At 42.1% G+C, this 20,443-nt stretch overlaps 1 protein-coding gene across 6 annotated transcripts in view; it reads right to left on the bottom strand.

The window, feature by feature from the left end:
• Positions 1-20,443, bottom strand: part of PTPRU (protein tyrosine phosphatase receptor type U) — a 580,511-nt gene that overhangs the window by 82,321 nt on the left and 477,747 nt on the right. For all 6 annotated transcript variants that reach the window (XR_009759096.1, XM_061596132.1, XM_061596131.1 and 3 more), the window contains 5 exons: positions 17,493-17,569; positions 9,510-9,546; positions 8,439-8,536; positions 8,213-8,329; positions 3,510-3,664 (listed from right to left, as the gene is read on the bottom strand). Coding sequence is in view for 5 of the 6 variants with exons in the window: in XM_061596132.1 (XP_061452116.1) it covers positions 3,510-3,664; positions 8,213-8,329; positions 8,439-8,536; positions 9,510-9,546; positions 17,493-17,569 (484 nt within the window). In the remaining variant the exon portion in view is untranslated. The remainder of the gene's footprint in view (positions 1-3,509; positions 3,665-8,212; positions 8,330-8,438; positions 8,537-9,509; positions 9,547-17,492; positions 17,570-20,443) is intronic.

Here is a 20,443-nt window from a genome sequence, read left to right as displayed (position 1 = left end):
TATACTATAGTTAAAACTAACCAGTTTGTCCCTCTTCAGACATAACAACAAACCATGGTTAGATGAAAACTGTATCAAATGCTCCCAGTCTCTTCAAGGCTGTACCAAAGGGGAAGAGCATAATCACATAACACTAAGCTATGGCTTAGCACTAGCCAGAAGTTTTCTGCCAAAGTCCCTGCACAGACCTGCTTTAGGCATAACCAGCTCTCTCTCTCACACACACTCACATACATGCAGAGAGAAGAAGCTCTGTTAAAGGCTTAAAAAAACCCAAACAGCAACTCTAAAGCTAGTTACATTAGTACCCACCTTTCTTATCAGAAGCTTGCCTGTAGCAAAGGGCTGACCCCAGATTTCCCCTCCTGTCAGCGGATCCACACCTCCAAGCCCTGTCAAAATCCCAACTGCAGCAAAGAGGAACCACTCCTCCTCCTTTCCTCTGAAGCTTCTAAACATACTGTATATACTAATTTCTGGGGCAGATGAATCACTTGCTGTGATTATCAGTGATTACAAGCTGGGGAAACTAATTACTCTTGTTGTCCCTGATGAATGAATACTGATGAAGCGATCGACAAGAAAGAAAGAAAGAAAGAGTGGTGATGGGGAGAAATTCCCCCAGCTTTCATTCATCAGTCCTTTTTTGTTTATCTAACACAGAAAGAACCCATAATGCAGAAGTTATAAAGAATGGCTGTAAAGCGTGGCTGAATGTAGACAGGAGAGGAACAGTACTGGCGTGTTCTGTGGTAGCTGGGGGCTGCTTTGCAAGCAAAATGAAAATAATAAAAAAACGAGCGGATGCAAGAGCCCAAGTGCAACATCACATGAAGCAAGGTCTTCCATAATCTCAGCAGAATAGCCAGTGTAGCAACTCAGGTCATGTAACTGCAGGGATGCCAGTGTGGTGTAGTGGTTAGAGTGTGAGTCTCGGAGCTGAGAGACCAAAGTTCAAATCCCCATTCCTTCACAAACCAGACTGGGTGTTACATTTGGGCAGTCACTGTCTCTCAGCCTAAGCTACCTCACAGGGTTGTTGTGATAAAATGGGGAGGGGGAGAAGAATGTACATCACCTTGAGCTCCTTGGAGGAAAGTTGGGATAGGAATCTCATAAATAAATAGTAATGCAAAGACTTATATGAGTCATATGTAGGCAGGGGAAAGGCCGCAGCTCACTGGCAGAGACCATACTTTGTACATGGAAAGATCCAGGTTCACACCCTGATGTTCTCTGGTGTAAAAAGCCAGATAGCAGGTGATTGGGAAGTCCTCTATCCGAGATCTTAGAGAGCCACTGTCTGTTCAAAACAGGCAATATTGGACTAGTGAACAAACAGTGGACCTGGTACAAAGCAGCTTCCTATGTAATAACAGAGATGGCATCCATTGGCTGGTGCAGCTTTGAAAGCATTCTGTTGACCTATCAGGCAGTATTGATTTGAATTCATTCTTTGTCTGCTCTCCATTGCTTTTACTGGTCTAATTTTTCTTCTCCCTCCAAAAATCAAATTATTGATATTTTGAAAGGAAATATCAGTATTTTGAAAGGAAAAGAGTGATAAATGGAAGGAAATATTGATATGTGAAAGGAATGCTGCTGCATCTCTTCCTCCTCCAATATTATAGGCTATTATAGGCTTGCCCTGCTTCCTCCCTGCTTGGAGCTTAGCTTATTCAAGTGGGAGAGAGAGAGAGAGAGAGAGAGAGAGAGAGAGAGAGAGAGAGAGAGAACACTACTGCTGTGATATGATTAATAAAAAGAATAATATATTGAAGGACTATTCGAGGGGGCGGAATCTGGTGTCAGGGGAAAGTTGCTGAAGTTTGGAGCAAACAGGATCACTCTGCAAAAATGGAGAATATGAAGATCGTTGAAAAATCCAGTGCTAAATCCGAATTCTCTCCCATCCCTCGTAATAACCTTTAATGGTGATTTCAGGGACATTAAGCAAGAAAGTGTAAGCCATAAAACACTGGTTCCTTTACCTGGCTCATTTGTCTTCCCTTCCATTCCCTCCAACCAAGCCAATGTATAGATTTCATATTTCACTGATGTTTAAAGAGTAACACAGAATTGGGTGCACTCTAAGCCAAAGGGCACCAGATCAAAAACCCCTCTAATGCTTATCCATACAATCACAGAGTGGGCATCTAATTCATTTTGATAACATTCCACTGCTTCCAAGGCAAAATTCATCACTCTCTGTGATACCCATCTTACCACTAATTTCCAGATAATGTCCTCATTTTTTGCTGATTTTTTGATCCATGGGGTAAGGATCCTGTTCATAATAGAATCCTTTTTTTCTACTCTTGCTCTTTTTATTGCTCTGCAATGTATGTTTTCATAAGTTATATTAAGGAAGGCTCATTGTGCATTACACAAAAATTAATTGTATTGATTAGGAAGAATTTAAATGAAAACAGAAATGGGGTTGTGGTAGAAATTGCTGACATACATTATTATTTGTCCCATGTCTGGAACAGAAATCAATCCAGCAAATATAACAGGCATTTGTTGTTGTCAGAATGCAGGTTCAACTCCTAAATTCTCATAACAGAATATTAGCTTTGCCACCCTCTCACTTGGTTTCCATAGCTTATGGCTCACCCTTAAATGCTCAAAAGCAAGTTGCCGCTTTACATACACTTGCCAGAGAATTTGATTGAGTTGACTTTCAGTTGTTGTCCACATTACAGTTAAAGCTGTTTGTGTATGGGAGAACTTATTTAACTGACATGTTAACTATCAATTCAAGATTTTCTAGGATGTTATCCATGCTTTAAAACAGATCACCAGAAAGCTAACTATTTAGAGGTAAATACTTTAGCTCCACATAGAATTGCCTTTACAGAGTTAAGGGTTAATGTCATGCCTTCCGCTTTTCTCAATGGTCTCTATAAGAAACTTCCCTTAGAACACTGGTTTTGTATGTTTTGTAAAACAGCTATAGAGGATGTTAATTATATTACCCAGTATATAAAGATCCTCATAAGAAATATCTGTCTTAATTTAGTTGTAGGAAAAAAATTGTTACACCAAGTGAGTTTGTGTGCTTCTTGCTATCGGACAAGGAAAATTATATCTCAATGTGTATTTCCTTATTTGTGCTGGCAGCCAGGAAATTAAGAGCTAATTTTGTGTCTCAACTTTGAACGATCTATGTTTGTAATGGCATACTGCTAAACAAATAAAACAATTACAAACCATTGTGGTAGTTGTTTTCAGTCTACAAACAATAAATAATTTATTACATTTCCCCCCATTTGCATTACATTTCACTTGGATTGAAATGAACAGGGTGGAATATAACGTAATGACAACATAACTTACATAATTTAATTACATAATTTACATGATTTTGCCACTGTGGACAGTGAGACAAATAAGATTTTGACTTTGGTGGAAGACAAAATGCAGGAGAATGGAAACAATGCTGCATGTGATGAATAGAGGGAAGAACAGAAAATGATGCTTTCTTACATCCCTAGTCTTGATCCTACCTGCAGTGAATAACAATGGGTCCTGCTTCAGGAGGTGTAGAAGCCTTCACTCTGCGAATGAATGCCAGGAGTCCAGTTGCATGGTAAGGCACCCCATGTTCTGGCCATGATGTGAAATGGAACTGTTTTACTTCATGCCTTGCTGAATAGCCCCTCTGCAAGAAGTGGAGGAGAAAGAGAGAGAATTAGTCCTACAGATGTTTCCCCTTGGAGATGCAGGTCAAGACTCAGGATTCCTTCTAAATTCTCGACATCCCAATTTCTTCCTTGCACTTTGGGATTCCAAACTGTCTGTCCTTGTGTTTAAAAGTGGGATCTATGCATTACTTTATTTCTTAGAGGAATTTATAGCCCACTCCTCATTTAAAAATAAATCTCAGAGCGGTTTACAAAAAAACTCACCATCACCAAGACCAGCCAATGTTACTTAAAATCTCAGCAACAATACAGCACATTAATGAGATCAGCAGGAAACCCAGCTCCACCTCCAATTAACCATTAGGAGTCTTCACCTTTTTTAAAAAAATTATTAGCGGTTTGTATTGAACTACATCAATTGGTTACTGAATTGCTTGCATTAGCTTCACTTATATGCTGTTGTGTTTGTGGTTATGATTATACTGATGGAAATGGTATTTGCTAATTTTTAATGCTTTCTTATTAACGCAAGCTGCTTTGAGGTCAACACTGTTGTTTGTAAGGTGACATACAAGTATTAAACCAAATCAAAATCAAACCTTTGTTTTTGTTTTGTTTTTAAAAATGTTGTAAGGAGCACTGTGTATGCATGGTTTGCTGCAGGAGTGTGACTATGACTTGATTACAGTTGATGAGTACGTAAGGAAAAAAGAAGTAGCTCCTCACTTACAAAGGGATTTTCACAAGAAAATAGAAGGATGTTTTATAGGATCGAGCAGTTTGGAAGCTGCGACTTCTCAACTTTGGATGAAATAATAAAGTTCACTACAAAAAGATGTTAACCGCTTCAAAAAACCAGCCAACACACCCAAATTAAGATGAGCTTGGATGGTCATCTAATAATGATTATAATTTATTAATTTATTTATATACCACTTACATGTCAAAATGCCTTCTAAGTGGTTTACAAGTATAAAATCAATTATACAATCCATACATAATTAAAATACACAGTAAAAAAAAATCCATTGATACATCCACCATTAACATTTGCAACTAAACAAGTCCATTTAAAAAAGCATAACAATTAAAACAGTTGAATGAGCAATTAAAACAATCAGATCAGGAAGTTCAGGTTCAAGGGAATACTTCTCTAAACAGGTGTGTCTTTAAGAGCAGCGGAATGCCAATGCTGATGGGGCCTCTCGTATTTTGGCAGCTATGCACCCAAGAGCTTCTAAGTGTTGAAGTAGGAGAAACTGTCAGGAATTTTCTGGCTTCAGCTGTGGCATGATACCAAATTGCAAGTAATTACAGATGCTAGAGTTTATCTGTGATGGCAGGCAGCATGAGTTAAGCACATAAACACATTGTTTCTGACACTAAACAGCTGTAATAGTGCGAACGTTTCTGAACAACGTTCCCACTCCAGTGCCATGACTTCACTTTGAGAGATTCATCCCAGAAAATATCTGAGTATTTTCTATACTGCTGCCTTCCCAATGCAATCAGGAGGCTTCTGGGGGTGGCATGGGGCCAATCCTCAGATAGGGAAAGGGGAAGAAATTCAGTCCAGTTTGAATTTTAATGCAAACCACAATACACAAACTGAAACACAGCGATCCTTCAAAATGTATAGTTCTCTGAATGTTGTAATATTGTTCTGCAACCCCCAAGATGTGCATATTGGAGGAAAGTGTGCATAAAAATGCATATATTTGTGAAAATACATACACAATTGCATTATATTAAAGAAACTGATAGTAAAAATGTGTATATTGGGCAAAACTGCATATGTAAGTGTGTATACTAGAAGAGATGCACACTAAAATATTGATTTTTAATGAGGACTTTTTTGGAGGAATTTTTAACAAACAAAATAACAAACTGATGTAGAATAGTGGAGGACTGAATTCATGATGGGAAAACAGGGAAACTAAGAGAAACCAAACAGACAGATTCACCTATGTCTAACTCACAGGATTACTCCATGACTTAAGGGCATCTAGTCTGCCTAAGAGGGCACATGACAGAAGTGCATAAAATGATGCATGGCATGGAGAAAGCGGGCAGAGAGAGGTTTTTCTCCCTTGCTCATAACTCAATGCTCATGGACATCCAATGAAGCTGAATGTTGCAAGATTCCGGACAGAGAGGGGAAAGTACTTCTTCCCACAGCACATGGCTGGACTATCTGCTTCCATGGGAAGTGGTGATGACCGCTGGCTTAAAAGAGACTTATTTTTATTTATTTATTTTAAGACATGCATTAGACAAATTCATGGAGGTTAAGGCTATTAGTGGCTACTAGGCACAATGGTGGTGTCCTCCCTCCACTACTGGAAGCAGCATGCTTCTCTGAATACCAGTTGCTGGAAACTGCAGGAGGGGAGAGTGCTCTTGTGCTCAGCTCCTGCTAATGGGTGTAGTCATCCAAGGTTGGGTGTGTGTGTCATAGACTCATTACTTCTGTAGGAGCAGGAACCTAGCCAGCTCCCTATGTATGAGCCAACCAGCATGAAAAGGGAGTGTGCTAGCCACTGAGAAGAGTCCATGTCCTTTTGTGCTGACTGGACCCAATCAGAGTGAAGGGGGTGAGTCAGCCACTGAGAAGACTTTTTTCAGTAGCTAACACACAGCCTCCCCTTCCATGCTGATTGGCTCCTAGGGACGTCTGTTGTAGTGGAATGTGGACTCACGAGACAACAGGGAGAGCAAGGGAAGTGGAACATGGGATGTGGCTGTGATAGGGTATGGCGTACCTGTTATGAAGGGACCCTGCACTTCTGAATTTGCCACAATACTACTGGTCCTGCTTGTGGGCTTCCCATGGGCATCTGCTTGGCCACAGTGAGAACAGGATGCTGAACTAAATGGGCCACTGGCCTGATCCTGCAGGCTGCTCTTATGTTCTTATGCTCTCCTTTTTGGATTACATCTGTCTTCACCCTAAATTACCCATCATCAATACGATCATGCATCTCTGCTAAGTTTTGCTGAGCTCGTATCATGTTTTAATACATTCAGAACACTGGCTCTGAAATTTCTTCATTAATAGATTCAGTATTTCTTGGTGGAGAAATCCCAGACCCCTGATTAAGGGGCCCTTCTACCAAGGACTGGAGCTGCAGTAAGTGCCTTGGAATGATTTCAGGGCAACTAGATCCCTAAGGCTCTTGGGTACTTCACTTGTAACAAGGCTGTGATTTAACATTCCTCTAGATTAGGGGGGTGAATTACAGTTGTGGATGTCCCAAGACACAGTACAACTGCTCAATAATTGCCATGAAGCTTTCAACTCCTGTCTAGAAGATAGAAATAATTGTCCATTCCCTGTGCAATTACATGGTGCTTAGCCTGAAATTAAACCATCAGGAATGACCACGTAAATAAAAGGCTGCTCTGCAGTATTATTTACTGAGAGAACGTCCTTAGGTGGAATACCTCAAGAGCGTGCATAACCGAGGAAGGCTCAGATGGAGGGATTCTGAACACAGAGTACTGTTTAGCAAAGGAGGATGACAGGGTGGACTTTAGAGAAAAGCAACAGAGGGTTTGGGTGACAGAACAGAAAACCTGAGCCTGGAGTTTACCAGTGCATGGACAACAGTGGTCAGGATATCCCGGTCCAGAAACGGCCGCAGCTGTCTTACCAGCCAAAGCTGGTGAAAGGCACTCCTAGCCACTGAGGACACGTGGGCCTCTAGCGATGAAGTTGGATCCAGGAGCACCCCCAGACTACCGACCTGCTCTTTCAGAGGAAGTATGACCCCATCCAAAGCAGGCAACTGACCAATTATCCGAACTTGGGAACCGCCAATCCACAGTGCCTCCGTCTTGCTAGGATTCAGACTCAGTTTACTGGCCCTCATCCAGCCCACCACCGAGTCCAGGCAAGGGTCGAGAGGACACATTGCTGGCCGCATCATTGCAAGCACCTTGTCTACATCATGAGGCCACATCAACTGAAACCGTTCCCAAGAAGTTGCAGCAGACGTTGCACTGGACACCTCATTGGGGACTACCGTAGATGTAGATGGGGCATCTGGTTGGGGAAGTCTGCTCTAGACAGAGATGTTGTTGGACTACAGTTCCCAACATCCCTGACTATTGGCTATGCTGTGGCTGATGGGAGTTGGGGTCCACAACATCTGGAGGGCCACAGGTTCCTCACCCGAGTGGTACACTTTGCACATGAATGTTTCACTTTTCCCGGGACAAGCATGGACTGAGGGGGTGCAAGTTGAACAAGAGCAAGGACTGAGGGGGTATAAGTTGAGAAGAGAGAGAGGAGCCCCAGCCTCTCTAAAGACATCCTAATATTCAGAATGGCATCTCAGGAGCTGAGTGGTTAGTTACTACAGTTTAGTTTTCTAAGAGCCCTCCTGCAATCCCCCTGTTCTGCTAACATTTTCACTACTAGGGAGGCCTCAGCAAGGGACATCTTTACCATACAAAATCCACCCATTGCTGCAAAAAGATCACAGCCGATGTACCAGTTAGGATTAAGAGTGACATGTTCACCAGACAAAACCATGCTGATCTTTGAAGCATGAAGAGCTTACCCTTTCCAGAGTGAAAGTCCTCACAACATATTCTGCCAACGTCTCTGACTTCACCTGGGTAATTTTAATGTCTCCATACATCTCCGAGTCATCTGGCCAGTACTTGGAGCACTTTACCTGCAACAAGACCATGGTTTGTGTGTCTGTCTGGTGAGGCTGGGAGCCATAAAATAAACCCATCCGGAGCCCACTGGGGGAAGAGAGGAGAACAAGACGGGTCTCTTACCCTTCCCACTTCAACCAGCTTCGTTATCATTACTATGCTGGAACAGTGTTCCTGCCACACCATCCGCCAAAAATCATAGATCATTTCCTGTTTGGGGCCTGAAGCACAGAGACAGACAGAACTGAGAAGCCACAGCAACTGCAACACCTGGTGAAGGGAGTCATGCACAGACATACAGTGGCTATTTATTTAGTTAGCTAATTCAGGGATTTGTCTGCTTTTCACCACAAGATCCCACAGGTGAGTTGCACCAGAATGATAACACAATATTCAACATCTATTAAAAACAAAGTACATTAAAAATACATTAAAAATAGAACTGGTCTTAAAAGTATGTCTTAACTGCTGAAATCCACAGTAAAGAAATGTGTCTTCAGTAAATGATGAAAACTATACAATGGGCATCCAACACCATCATTCATTGGCTTGCATCCAAAGTAGAGCTAAGCCTCTTGTTCCATTAGCACAAGGAATTTATGTTTGTGCAACCAAATTTTCCATCCCACTCCTCTCCCTGTGCATGCCTTGCACCCTCCCCAAATCTGCTCCAAAGGGTTGGGGGGGAAACCCAAAACAGATTTAGGGGGTGAGCATGGGGAGGAGAGGGGGACTTCTGTGCACAAGCATGAATCATTGTGCTATAAAAGAATGGGAAACTTAGAGCTACTTTGGTTACAAGTCAATGATGGTACCAGGTGCATCTCTGTGGAGAGCAAATCCCACAGTTTCAGGGTTGGCACAGACATTGCACTCTCCCAGGCCACCACTACCCTGAACTTCTGAGGGCAGCGGAACTGCCAAGAGCATTCCCTCCAGTGCTCATAACAGCTGGCAGAGTCTGTAGGAAACAGTGGTTTAACAATCAATCCCTCTTCGCAGGGAACTCTGGGAATTGTAGCATTGTGAGGGGAATAGGATCTCCTAACAACTCTTGGCACCCTTCACAAACTGCAGTTCCCAAGATTCTATGGGGAAAAGCCATGACTGTTTAAAGTGGTATCGTACTGCTTTAAATGTATAGTGCAGATTGGGCCTGTGGTGGACAGGAAGTAGATTATAAAATTGATTTACCTTGGGTGGCTATGAAGTGGTTGGATCTGTGGTAACCCTGCGAAGGAATAAAATCATGTGTTATGTTCCTTTTAAAAAAAAATGTTTAAAAAGTAATTTTATTAATCCTTCCTGGCATTACACTTAATAATACATAATGACAACATTCATCTACAGAGATTATTAACAAAACCATAATCTATATATATGAAAAACAAAAATCAAATTAAGAAACAGAAGCATTGGAACATGTACAAATCATTTCCAAGCAAATTTTAAATGTCTCTACTGGGTCTAAGGACCAATATATATCGGGGGGGGGGTTGCAGTAAAAGAAAAGAAAAACCTGGTCTGGATTCCCCTTATTTAATTCCTTATTCATTCTCTCTTTGACCACATGTAATTTAAACAGATCGAAAATACTTTGATCCTCGCCAGACTTCAACATAGACTGGAGAAACTGTTAAGCTCCTATGGAAGAAAAAAAAATGCGGAAAGAATACTTGCATACACATAGAATGCCACCAGCTTCATTTGTCCCAAGGCTAGCTGACTTAAGCAGTCCTCCCTTGCTAGCCCTTAAACCACACATAGCAAAACACAAGCTTTCAACATGGTTAGCACATGTCCAAAGGTCACTTTGCAAGAAAAGCCTCTCAACTGAAAAAAAAAGCCAAAGTCATTCCACAGCCCTTGCATCCCACTTTCCTGCTCAAATCGATGCTTTGGGGGTTTCTTGCCTGGCCCCATCCACCAATGTAGGACTGCGCTGAATTTTACATGTGACATTTTTCCAAGCAAAAATGGCGTTTGGGGGAGCATGCCTTCCTCAGGAAGGGATGGAATGACCTGTCAGTTTTAGTTCTCTCACTTTCTCATTTTTCTAATCTTAGATTTGGTTCCCCACATTTCTGCAACGATTTGCATTAAAAAAAAAAAAATCCTTGTGAAAATTCTCCAGCATTTTAGTGAGAATTTATCCTACTAAACGTATTTTTGTATGCAGTCTTGAATAACGTACACATTTTTGCAAGCCGTTTCTCCTAACAATGCATATTTGAATGTTATTTTCACTAATATGTTCATTTGAATGCACACTTTTCCCTAATATGTGCATTTTTGCAAACATTGCTCAGTTGGAGAACTGCATCGCAACATTTGGGTAAGTGCAAATTTTGAAGGATGGCTGTGATTCGGTTCTCATGTTGTTTCGGAAAGTGCAAATATGATAAATTCGGCTTTAAATGAGAAGTGAATATAATTTCTCCCCCATCCCTATCCCCAGGGAGGGGGAAAACTCTCTCTCTCTCTCTCTCTCTCTCTCTCTCTCTCTCTCTCTCTCTCTCTTTCTCTCTCTCTGTATACACACTTTTTAATTGATTTTCACAAAAAGGCACAAGTTTAAAAACTTGAAAACAGAGGGGTCATTTAATACAAAAGACAAAAAGAAAATCTGATAAATCAGCACCAAAGTTTTTATATAATCTTCTATTATTTTACAGGTAAGGCAATGTATGCAAAAGGTGTTGCTGGTAAAGTCATTGGGCCCAAAGGCATGGATATGCCACTGGGCAGGAGCAGCCATGTTCGTGGTATTAACAAAGTTAATCAAATCAAACCAAGCCAATTCAAAAGTATCTCTCTTTTTTTTTTAGCCCTTGCCACTTTGACCTTCCGGGTGAGTTTTTCCAGTAAGGCCACATGTAGGGATGGGAGATAAATCGATTCAGTTTGCACTTAAAGCTGAATCTATCACATTCACAGTTTCCAAAACAATATGAGAATGAAAACCCAGCCATCCTTCAAAATATGCACTTATCCTAATCATGTGATGCAGTTCTCCAACCGGTCTTTACAAAAATTCATATATTAGGAAAAAGTGTGCATAAAATGATTATATTAATTAAATTAACATACAAAAATGCATTGTTAGGAGAAATTGCTTGCAATAATGTGTACAGTAGTCAAAACTGCATGCAAAAATATATTCATTAGGACAATTTCCAGTGGTGCCACAGCTCAGTATTAATCTTGCTCCCCTCCAGTGTAAAAAAAACAACCCACCACCACCACCAAGAGCTTGCTCCTGCTCACGGCAGTGATCCTAGTCAACAGAGGATCGGGTCATGAGCAAGTTCACAACATAGCATCACACAGCCAATCATATCAGGCTACCTGGTGACATCACAGATGGCAAATACAGCCCTCTCGCTGCCCTCACTCTGAAGGCCAAAGCAACAGGGATACATTGCTTCTTTGAGGAAGGTTATAGCATTCGGGGCTTTTTAGTTTAGAAACAAGGTGAATGAGGAAGAGAACAGAAGTGTATAAAATCATGCGTGGTGTGGAGAAGGTGGTTAGAGAGAAGTTTTCTCTCTTTCTCTCATAATATTAGAATCTGGGGCTATCCAATAAAGCTGAATGTTGGAAGACAAAAGAATGTACTTCTTCACACAGTGCATAGTTAGATTATGGAATTTGGTCCTACAAGAGGTAGCATTGGCCACCAACTTGGTTGGCTTTCAAAAGAGTATTAGCCTTATCCTCCACGAATTTGTCTATCAGTGGTTACTAACTATGGTGGCTATGTTCTCCCTCTGCTGTTGGAGGCATCGTGCCTCTGAATGCCAGTTGCTGGGAATCACGCGTGGGGAGAGGTACTGTTGCGCACAGGTCCTACTTGTGGGCTTCCCCTGGACCACTGTGAGAATAGGATGCTAAGCTAGATGAGTTTTTGGCCAGATCCAGTAACGCTCTTCTTACTTATGCTCTTCCTTTCCTGGTACCAAGACCATCAAAACAGGTGAATACTTTATCCTCCTTTTGAGCATCATTAAAAATCTACCAGAAGTAGGAGGCCCTTTTCACAGGGTGTCAAAATGTTCTCTAGCCATAGCCCTCTTCAGACATTCTCCCTAAAGTGTGTGGGCTAAAAGTGAGGAGGGGGCTGGGGCGCACACAAACGCAGGGCCCACTCCCAACATCCTGATTTCAGACCTTCCCACATTGAGACAGAAGGTCTGAAGGGGGTTTCCAAGCACCTTCAGCTGAACACAACTTGATCTTCCTTATGATCAGGAAGCCCAATAAGGCAGAGTTTATTATCATGTGGGGGGGATGCCACCATTGCCCTTTAGCAGGGGTGAATTTCCCACATTCTCCCCTTTTTTGGGAAAAGACGCAAGTTGGCCTCTCCCTGGAGGAGAGGATCTTGGCAATCTCATAGGCTAGAGTGCCAATTCGAAAGGGGCAACCAGGCTGCTATTTAAGCCTGCTTTGACCCCTCCACTTCCTTCTTCTCTTTTGCAGCAGCCACCCTCTCTCCCTCCAGTGTGGATTTTTACTAGTCACCCTTTCCGGATGCTGAGTAGGAACTTTGGAGGGAGCTTCTGATTTGTGCATGGGACTCTTCTTTTTTGCCTATCAACACTGCAGGGTTTTTTTATTTGCTTTTGATGTATGTACTTCTTTGGTCTATTTGGCATTCAATGCAGGCAGGTAAGAGGATGTTTGAAATTGACATGCACCCTGAAGCACCATTGGGTGAAGGGCACTCTTGAGTCACCTTCCACAACCTTTGGCTTGGAGGTTCCTTGGGGCTGCTCTTGAGGCCTGGCGTGTGAATCTTAGTGAATGCTGAACAGAGGGGCCCAGGTACACATGCTGGGTTCACATACCCAAGGCTCGCTTAGCAGGGAGGATTTTTCCTCAATCCTTGGCTGGGAGCCACGGACTGTGATTGTTTACATGCCCAGGGGAGTGGAGAGATGCTTCCCTCATATATGTTAATTCAACACTCTCCTGTCTGCACTTACAATAATCATAGTAATTGTTTGGCAGAATCTTTTATTGTTATATTTGAATAAATATGACCTTTCCACCATTCCTCTGTCTTGCATGTCTTCTTCCAAGGTGTGTTGGCAGTTCTATGTATGTTAACATGAACACACTTAGATACCAATGTGGGAAGGTCATTGTTGCTGGTGCATTCAGGGATGGTGAAGATACTGGAGGTAGGGCATGCAAGCATGACCCTAACCACTCCCCACTTTTATCCCACATTTTTGTTGCTTTCCACACACATGTCTCAAGGTGATGTACAAAATACAATAAAAGAGCTTTAAAACAGCTTAAAAATAACACAGAAAGCAAGAGGAGATAATTTGAAAAGCAATACAAAGCTGGCATCTGTGGCAGACACCTTTTCATCCAGTTGGAAAAGCTTGTCAGAACATAAATGTCTTCAATTGTTTCCAGGGAGTGCAGATAGTGAGCACCTGTCATATCTCATGAGAAATGTGTTCCACAGAACAGGGGCAGCCACGCTGAAGGCCCTGCTCCAAGTTACTGTGGAGTGGGTTCTGAGATCTTTAGGACTTGCAGGAGAAACTCTCCCACAGACTGCAGTGGGAATATAAGGGATAAGGCAATCTCTCAAGTAACCCAGTTCTGAGCTGTATTCAGCCTTATATGTTAGCACCAAAACCTTGAACTTGGCCTAGTGGCAGATGGGCACCCTCAAGCAAGGTGTTACAGTTTGCCCCCACGTGCAACTTAGCCGCCGTGCTTTGCACCAGCTGCAGCCACAAGTTTTCAGGAAATTGCCTGGAAAGAACTGATGCCCCCCCCCAGCACACACACACCATTGTACTGTGTACCCAAGTCCAGAAAACCAGGATATTGGGATTTATCCTGAACATGGATCACCTGGAGGGCAACAGTAGCATACAAGTGCTTCCCAGTACACACAGGCAACCCTGAGTAATGTCCATAGACAGGGGTGAAATGCGAGGAGCACAAGAGCCCTGCTTGTAGCCTTGCAGTTCACAGAAGCCAGATGGGCTTGAGTAATGGTTTTGAATGCATTCATTCATCCAAGCCACTTACTGCATGCATTAGTAACTCCTAACAGGGAAGCAGCAGCCCAAAGAGTCAAGAAAGATGTAACAAGGCTAATAACCAATAACACAGCAGGAAGGCTGAAAAGTTGAACACAAGGCTTCCTGTGTGGCACGTACTCTCTCGTTCTGCATTTTATGAGAGAAGCCATCAGTTCTGGCAATGCAAAAGCCTGTTTGCGGACATAAGATCCATCCTTGCTCTGTGGTCTAACCAGAAGGGGCTGTTGTCTTAACATCAGCAACACAGAACCACAGAGTTGTATCTAATGCTAATTCTACTCAGAGTTGACCCACTGAAATTAATGGCCATGACTCACCGAGTTCCATTAATTTCATTGGGTCTATTCCAAGTAGAAATTAGTTGGGCACAGCCCATGTCATTTTAGAGTTGGAAGGCACCTCGGAGGTCATCTAGTCCAGCCCCTGCCTAGTTGGGAATCTTGCAGTTACAACGTTCCTGACAGATGGCTGTCCAGCCTCTGCTTGAATATCTCCAGCAAAGAAGAGGCCATGATCTCCTGCAGCCTTCTTCTCTAACTGGAAGGAAATTTCTGTAATGTTTAGCCAAAATCCGCTTCTCTACCATTTCTACACCTGGAGTGACAGAAAACACATCTGCTGCTTCTTTTATGTGATAGCCATTCAGCTGTTTGAAGACAATGTGGATTAGATCAGTGGACCAGACGGTCTTGGCAGACCACACAATGATTTTTCTGCCTGTTGTAGCAAACTGTAATGTGCTATGCTAGATGCTGCATGATTTTTAATTGTATTTTAATAGCTTTTTATTTCTTATATACTGTATTTTATTTTATCCCATAGAATGCAAATTGCACTGCAATAAAATACAATATAAGAAATAAAAGAAGCTATTAAAATACAATGAAAACCCCGTATAAATACTTAATACGATGGATGTGCTCATCTCCTGGCTGTCTTCAATCACAAATCGACAGACATGCCACAGACCACTTGAATGAAGCTCGTGGACCACAGTTTGGGAAGTGCTGCATTAGAGGAAACTACCCTGTTTCGTTCCCCATCCCTGGGTAAACATTTAAGAAGTCATAAATGGAGGAAAGATGGAAGAGGAGAGCGACACAACATATACTTACTTCTCGGTTTATCCGAATCTTAGCAAGCCCAATTGGACACAGGTTCAAGAGAAAAAGAGATCAGAGACAGACAGATTAGTGAGACACAATCTGAGGAAGACCAGACTGTTTAGCAGAGGGAGTACATTAGACAGCAACACAGAGTGAGCAGAGAGGGGGGAGCAGCAAATGACACTGGGACTGGCATGGTTTCTTTCACCTGACTTAACTCATTTGGACAGCCATGAACAGACTAGAGCTGAAATAAACGTTCAGAAACATCGAGAAATTTGGCAAAAATTCCATGTCAGTTGTTTTACCACATTTTGAATCTTAAATTCAAATTTGCATTTTGAACCGGGTGTTTGAAATGTGAGGGCTTTCAACAAACTGGCATCTTCTGATTTAGGCAGGGGTCCCAAAAAAATTAGATAAGCTGTCACTTGTCAAATACGGAGATATCATTGCTTCTTGGCTGTCAAATACCATCAGACATTAACTACCAAAGTTAAATACTGGGTCAAATATTGAAACCAAATGTTAACTGAATGTTAAACATAAGTATCAAAAACCATTGGCAAATCTTCAAATATCCAGAGAATACCCAGTGAATATTTGACATCAAAATTGGCAGGGGGGAAAAGTCTGTGAAGTATTGGGAGCAGTTTTTTTCCAAAGCTTTGCACTTGTGGTGGGATTTGGAGATCGCTTCTGTTGTTATGTTTCGCCTATTCAGTTTTCAGAATCATGTCTTAGTGGATGGTCAGAAAATGAGCACCTTTGTAAATGTGTAGCAGATCAGGCACAAGTTTCCAACAAGCATTTGATAAAGTTTGTACCTTTGCCACTATGTGGACCATTATAGTACATGATTATGCAACTCTATATTGGGTGGTATCCAATGCAGTCTGTAAGGGGAACAGTAAAGGGAAGCAAATTTTGGCAATTCAATCTCACAACCAGAGCCTCACTAGAGACCCTCCAATGCAGGTTTAGTAGGTAGTGTGGCGATATCATTAAAAATTGCCTCCCTCCCTCATTCTGCTGATGGATTCCTTCCAGCAGGGGACAAACAGCATTAGATTTCACCCATGTCTTCCCTTTCTAGTTGTATAGTTATTGACATCACACCATTTCGTATTTATTGTAATGTTCACTTTTACACCACATATTAACAGGGATAATTGGATTCCTTGTTTCTTGATTGTTCCACAACTTTTTCTCTGCACTGCATTCTAGTTTGCCTTAATTTCAGTTTCAATCAGATAATTTATAAAATTAATTTTGAATTGAAATATGTGCAGTTTACTATAGTTTTCAGTTCTTTTGATGCACTGCCATCTTTATGGAGATTGCCTCAGGAGAATTACCAGAGACCAACCGATTTTCTTTTCTTCTGTTTCCTGGAAGAAGTTGAACAATTTCTAAATTAATAATCCAAGGGGAGCTTTGGGAAGCCAGCCCATCTCTAGACACAACTTGGATTGTTTAGACCAGGGATGGTGAATCCATGGTTTTCCTGTGTGTTTTTTTTTGTGGGGGGGGGCTACAATTCTCATCATCCCTAACCATTGGCCATACTGGCTGGTGCTGATGGAAGTTATGGACCTGGAGGGCCATAGATTTCCCTTTCCTGATACAGGCTACATGTAGTCCTGCACGTACATGCAACTGTACCCTGATCTAGTGCTGCACTATAATGTTCCATTCCTGGAGCAAAATGCATTGATGGTTAAAAAAAAAAAAGGAAGGGAACTGTTTGCCCCTGGAATTGACGAGGATTCTGAAAAAGAACAGGAACAGATATAACATCAGGTTGCATGGGGTGTGCAACTTCTAAAGGTGCATGTGTGTGAGAGAGAGAGACAAGGAGAACATGGAAGACACAGATAATTCTAGATCACACAACCAAGAAGGTTTTTAAGAGACAAAAACCATGACTCAGATTTTGCAGAAGAGAAGACAGTTGGTAAGGCAATGGAAACAGGTCAGGGCAATTATGCACTTACATCAATGTAGTTGGCATTGATATAGTCCGAGTTGGGATCACCAAGCAGTGGATGAAGCTTAACTCTATGTCGATCATCTGGAAACAAAATCGGAAATGACCATCAGTTCAGAACCGGCGGAAGAGCCAGAGTAACCTATAATTTCTTGACTGTTCATATCTTAAGTTCAGGATGTTTTGCCATTAAGCTTCCAAGTGCTTACGGGAAAGAAGGTAGATGAGCACCAGACTCCAACAGAGCAATTCAGCCTTGGATTACAAGCCCTCATGTCATTCTGCTGGTACTTTACAATCTTGATATGCAGCACAACACTGTTCTTTCAGTCTTGAACAATCATATTACTTTTCGTTCACTGATCATCAATGGCAAGTTGCAAAAGTGCTAATGAAGCTCTGGTGCACAGTCACAGAGCTGCAGAAATGTCCTATTCTAATCTGTAGCCCACCCACCCCCTATCACTGTGCTAATCTACACCTTAGCCTGCCTGTGGGCTTCAAACTCACTGCAGAATTTATTTTTGATCCAGGCCTTTGGCCTCCCTAACAACACAGAGCAATGTCCTAAGTTTCTCCAATTAGATTCTTCAATCTGTATTGCAAAACTCACAGGATCACTCATGCCTGAGAAGTTCCTCCAGGTTTACCTCAATGTAGCCAAGCCCAATGCTTGGCTTTAAGGTGGAAACCAAGGATAGGCATGCTAGGGCTGCAACATTTAGACAATTAATTGATCAAGCTATTAAAACTCTGTTGAGCTGTTAAAAATCGTCCTCCAAGTAATGAGGTAGAAGTGTTATGGGCAGCAGATGCCTCCTTAGGAGGGGTGTACCTTTTTCCTATCTCTCACAAAGAAGGGAATGCTTCTTTGGAGCTGACCAGTGGGATCTGCAACAAGTTGTTGACCCTAGCCATTTCATAATCATTTCCTGTTGAAGTTCTATAACACTGCTGTTTTCACAATTTTATCTTGTTCCATATTATCCTGTTTTACTCCATTTCATTCTTCTGCATATGTTTGGATAATGTTCTCTTTTGAGTGTCTTTATGTTTTTTGTTTTTTGCTGGTCATTGACCGTAACAAGAAAGATTTGGCTATTGCCGGTAACAGTAGGCAAGACAGCATGGATGGGCAGGATGGAATTGCTCACCTGGCTTCCCAACAGTGGGTGTCCCTGCTGGTTACGAAGAGGGGGAGGTGTGAAGTGGGAGGGGGAGCTCAGTGCAGTGCAGATGTACTGGATTGGCTTCCCCACTGCACCCACCCCATGGCAAGCTCTCCACCACCTCCCTCTCTCGGTAACTGGAAAAGAAACTTGGTGTTGGGAAGCCAGGTGAGCAATGCCAAATTGCTGCCCACACCACCCTGTCAAGCATTACTGGATGTTGCGATGTAGGGTGCTCCTGTTCAGGATTCCAGCCACTCTGATCCATTGCCCCCTCCTTCACTCCCCCATTTTTCATTTTCCCCCCAACAATCAGTAAGTATTCCATACACACTGAATCTGTCAGTACTCAGTGGGTTGTTTTTGAATGAACGCCTAATACATTTTTATAAATGCCAAATGGGTTGTTTTCGAAATCCCTATTCTTGAGGGGAGGGTGTGTGTTTTTCCTTCACTAGGTTTTTTTTTTACTTCAGTAAACCTTGGACTTCTCCCCATTCTGTTGATGTCTCCCTCTTAGATGTTGGAGGTGCCATGCTGGCTACATAAACAGTGACACTCACAGCCTGAACACTGGAAACAGAGGGGGTGTATCAACTGAGACACATGAGTACATCATCCAAAACAAAGAATGCATATTCCCCTTCCAAATTGATGTTTTATGTTCATATCAATATTTATACAGATTGAATTAATCAATTCATTAAGATTTCTTTGATCAGGGGCATCCTCAGTACTCACACCACCAGCCGGCTACACTGAGCATGAATAATTCCCTTCCATCTGCATTAATTCACTCTGCAACATCTACATACTTCACAGCTAGTTAGGGATGGATGAATCTAGGTTCTGTCAGTTTCTCATGATGATGATGAAGATGATGATTTATTAAATTTATATCCCACCCTTCCTCCAGAATTTTAAGTTCAGTTTGTGATTTTTTTTAAAGAAAAGTCCTCAAGAAAATCCTTCAGCATTTTAGTGCATGTATCTCCTAATATACACTGCTAGTATACAATTTTGCCTTGTTTTTGCAAAACAATTTCCCCTTATATAATGCATTTTAGGGCATTATTTTTCACTAATATATGCATTTATTTATGCACACTTTACCCCAGTAGCTGTATTTTTGTGCACTTTACTTTGCTGGAGAGCTGCATTGCAAAATTCGTAGAATTGAGCGTTTTGAAGAATAGCTGTGTTTTGGTTCTTGTATGGTTTCAGAAAGTGCACATTAGGTAGGTTTGCATTTAAATGTGAATTGAACTGATTTTCTCCCTCATCCCTACTGCTAAAGGTAAAGGTGTCCCCGCACTTATAGTGCGAGTCGTTTCCGACTCTTAGGGTGACATCTTGCGACGTTTACTAGGCAGACCGTATATATGGGGTGGGATTGCCAGTTCCTTCCCCTGCCTTTCTTTACCCCCCAGCATATGCCGGGTACTCATTTTACCGACCACGGATGGATGGAAGGCTGAGTGGAGCTCGACCCCTTTTACCGGAGATTTGACTTCCTCCTTCAGTTGGAATCGAACTCCAGCCATGAGCAGAGCTTCGGCTGCGTTACCGCCGCTTACCACTCTGTGCCATGGAGGATCCCTACTGCTAGGTCATAGTTAATTGAGATACGATGGATTAGATGTTGCCGCCCTGGGCTCCTACTGGGAAGAAGGGCGGGATATAAATCTAATAAGTAAATAATGGAGAACATATGCCACCACCCAAAGAGGCAGCTGCTGCAGCACACCAGCTGGTATCACGTAGCAGAGTTGAGAAAAGGGCAGCATTA

This window comes from Rhineura floridana, chromosome 15, assembly GCF_030035675.1.
Source record: "Rhineura floridana isolate rRhiFlo1 chromosome 15, rRhiFlo1.hap2, whole genome shotgun sequence".
In the NCBI taxonomy this organism is placed as follows: Eukaryota; Metazoa; Chordata; class Lepidosauria; order Squamata; family Rhineuridae; genus Rhineura; species Rhineura floridana.
Note: the sequence above shows the minus strand (reverse complement) of the source record. Positions and strands in the feature narration are given on the sequence as shown.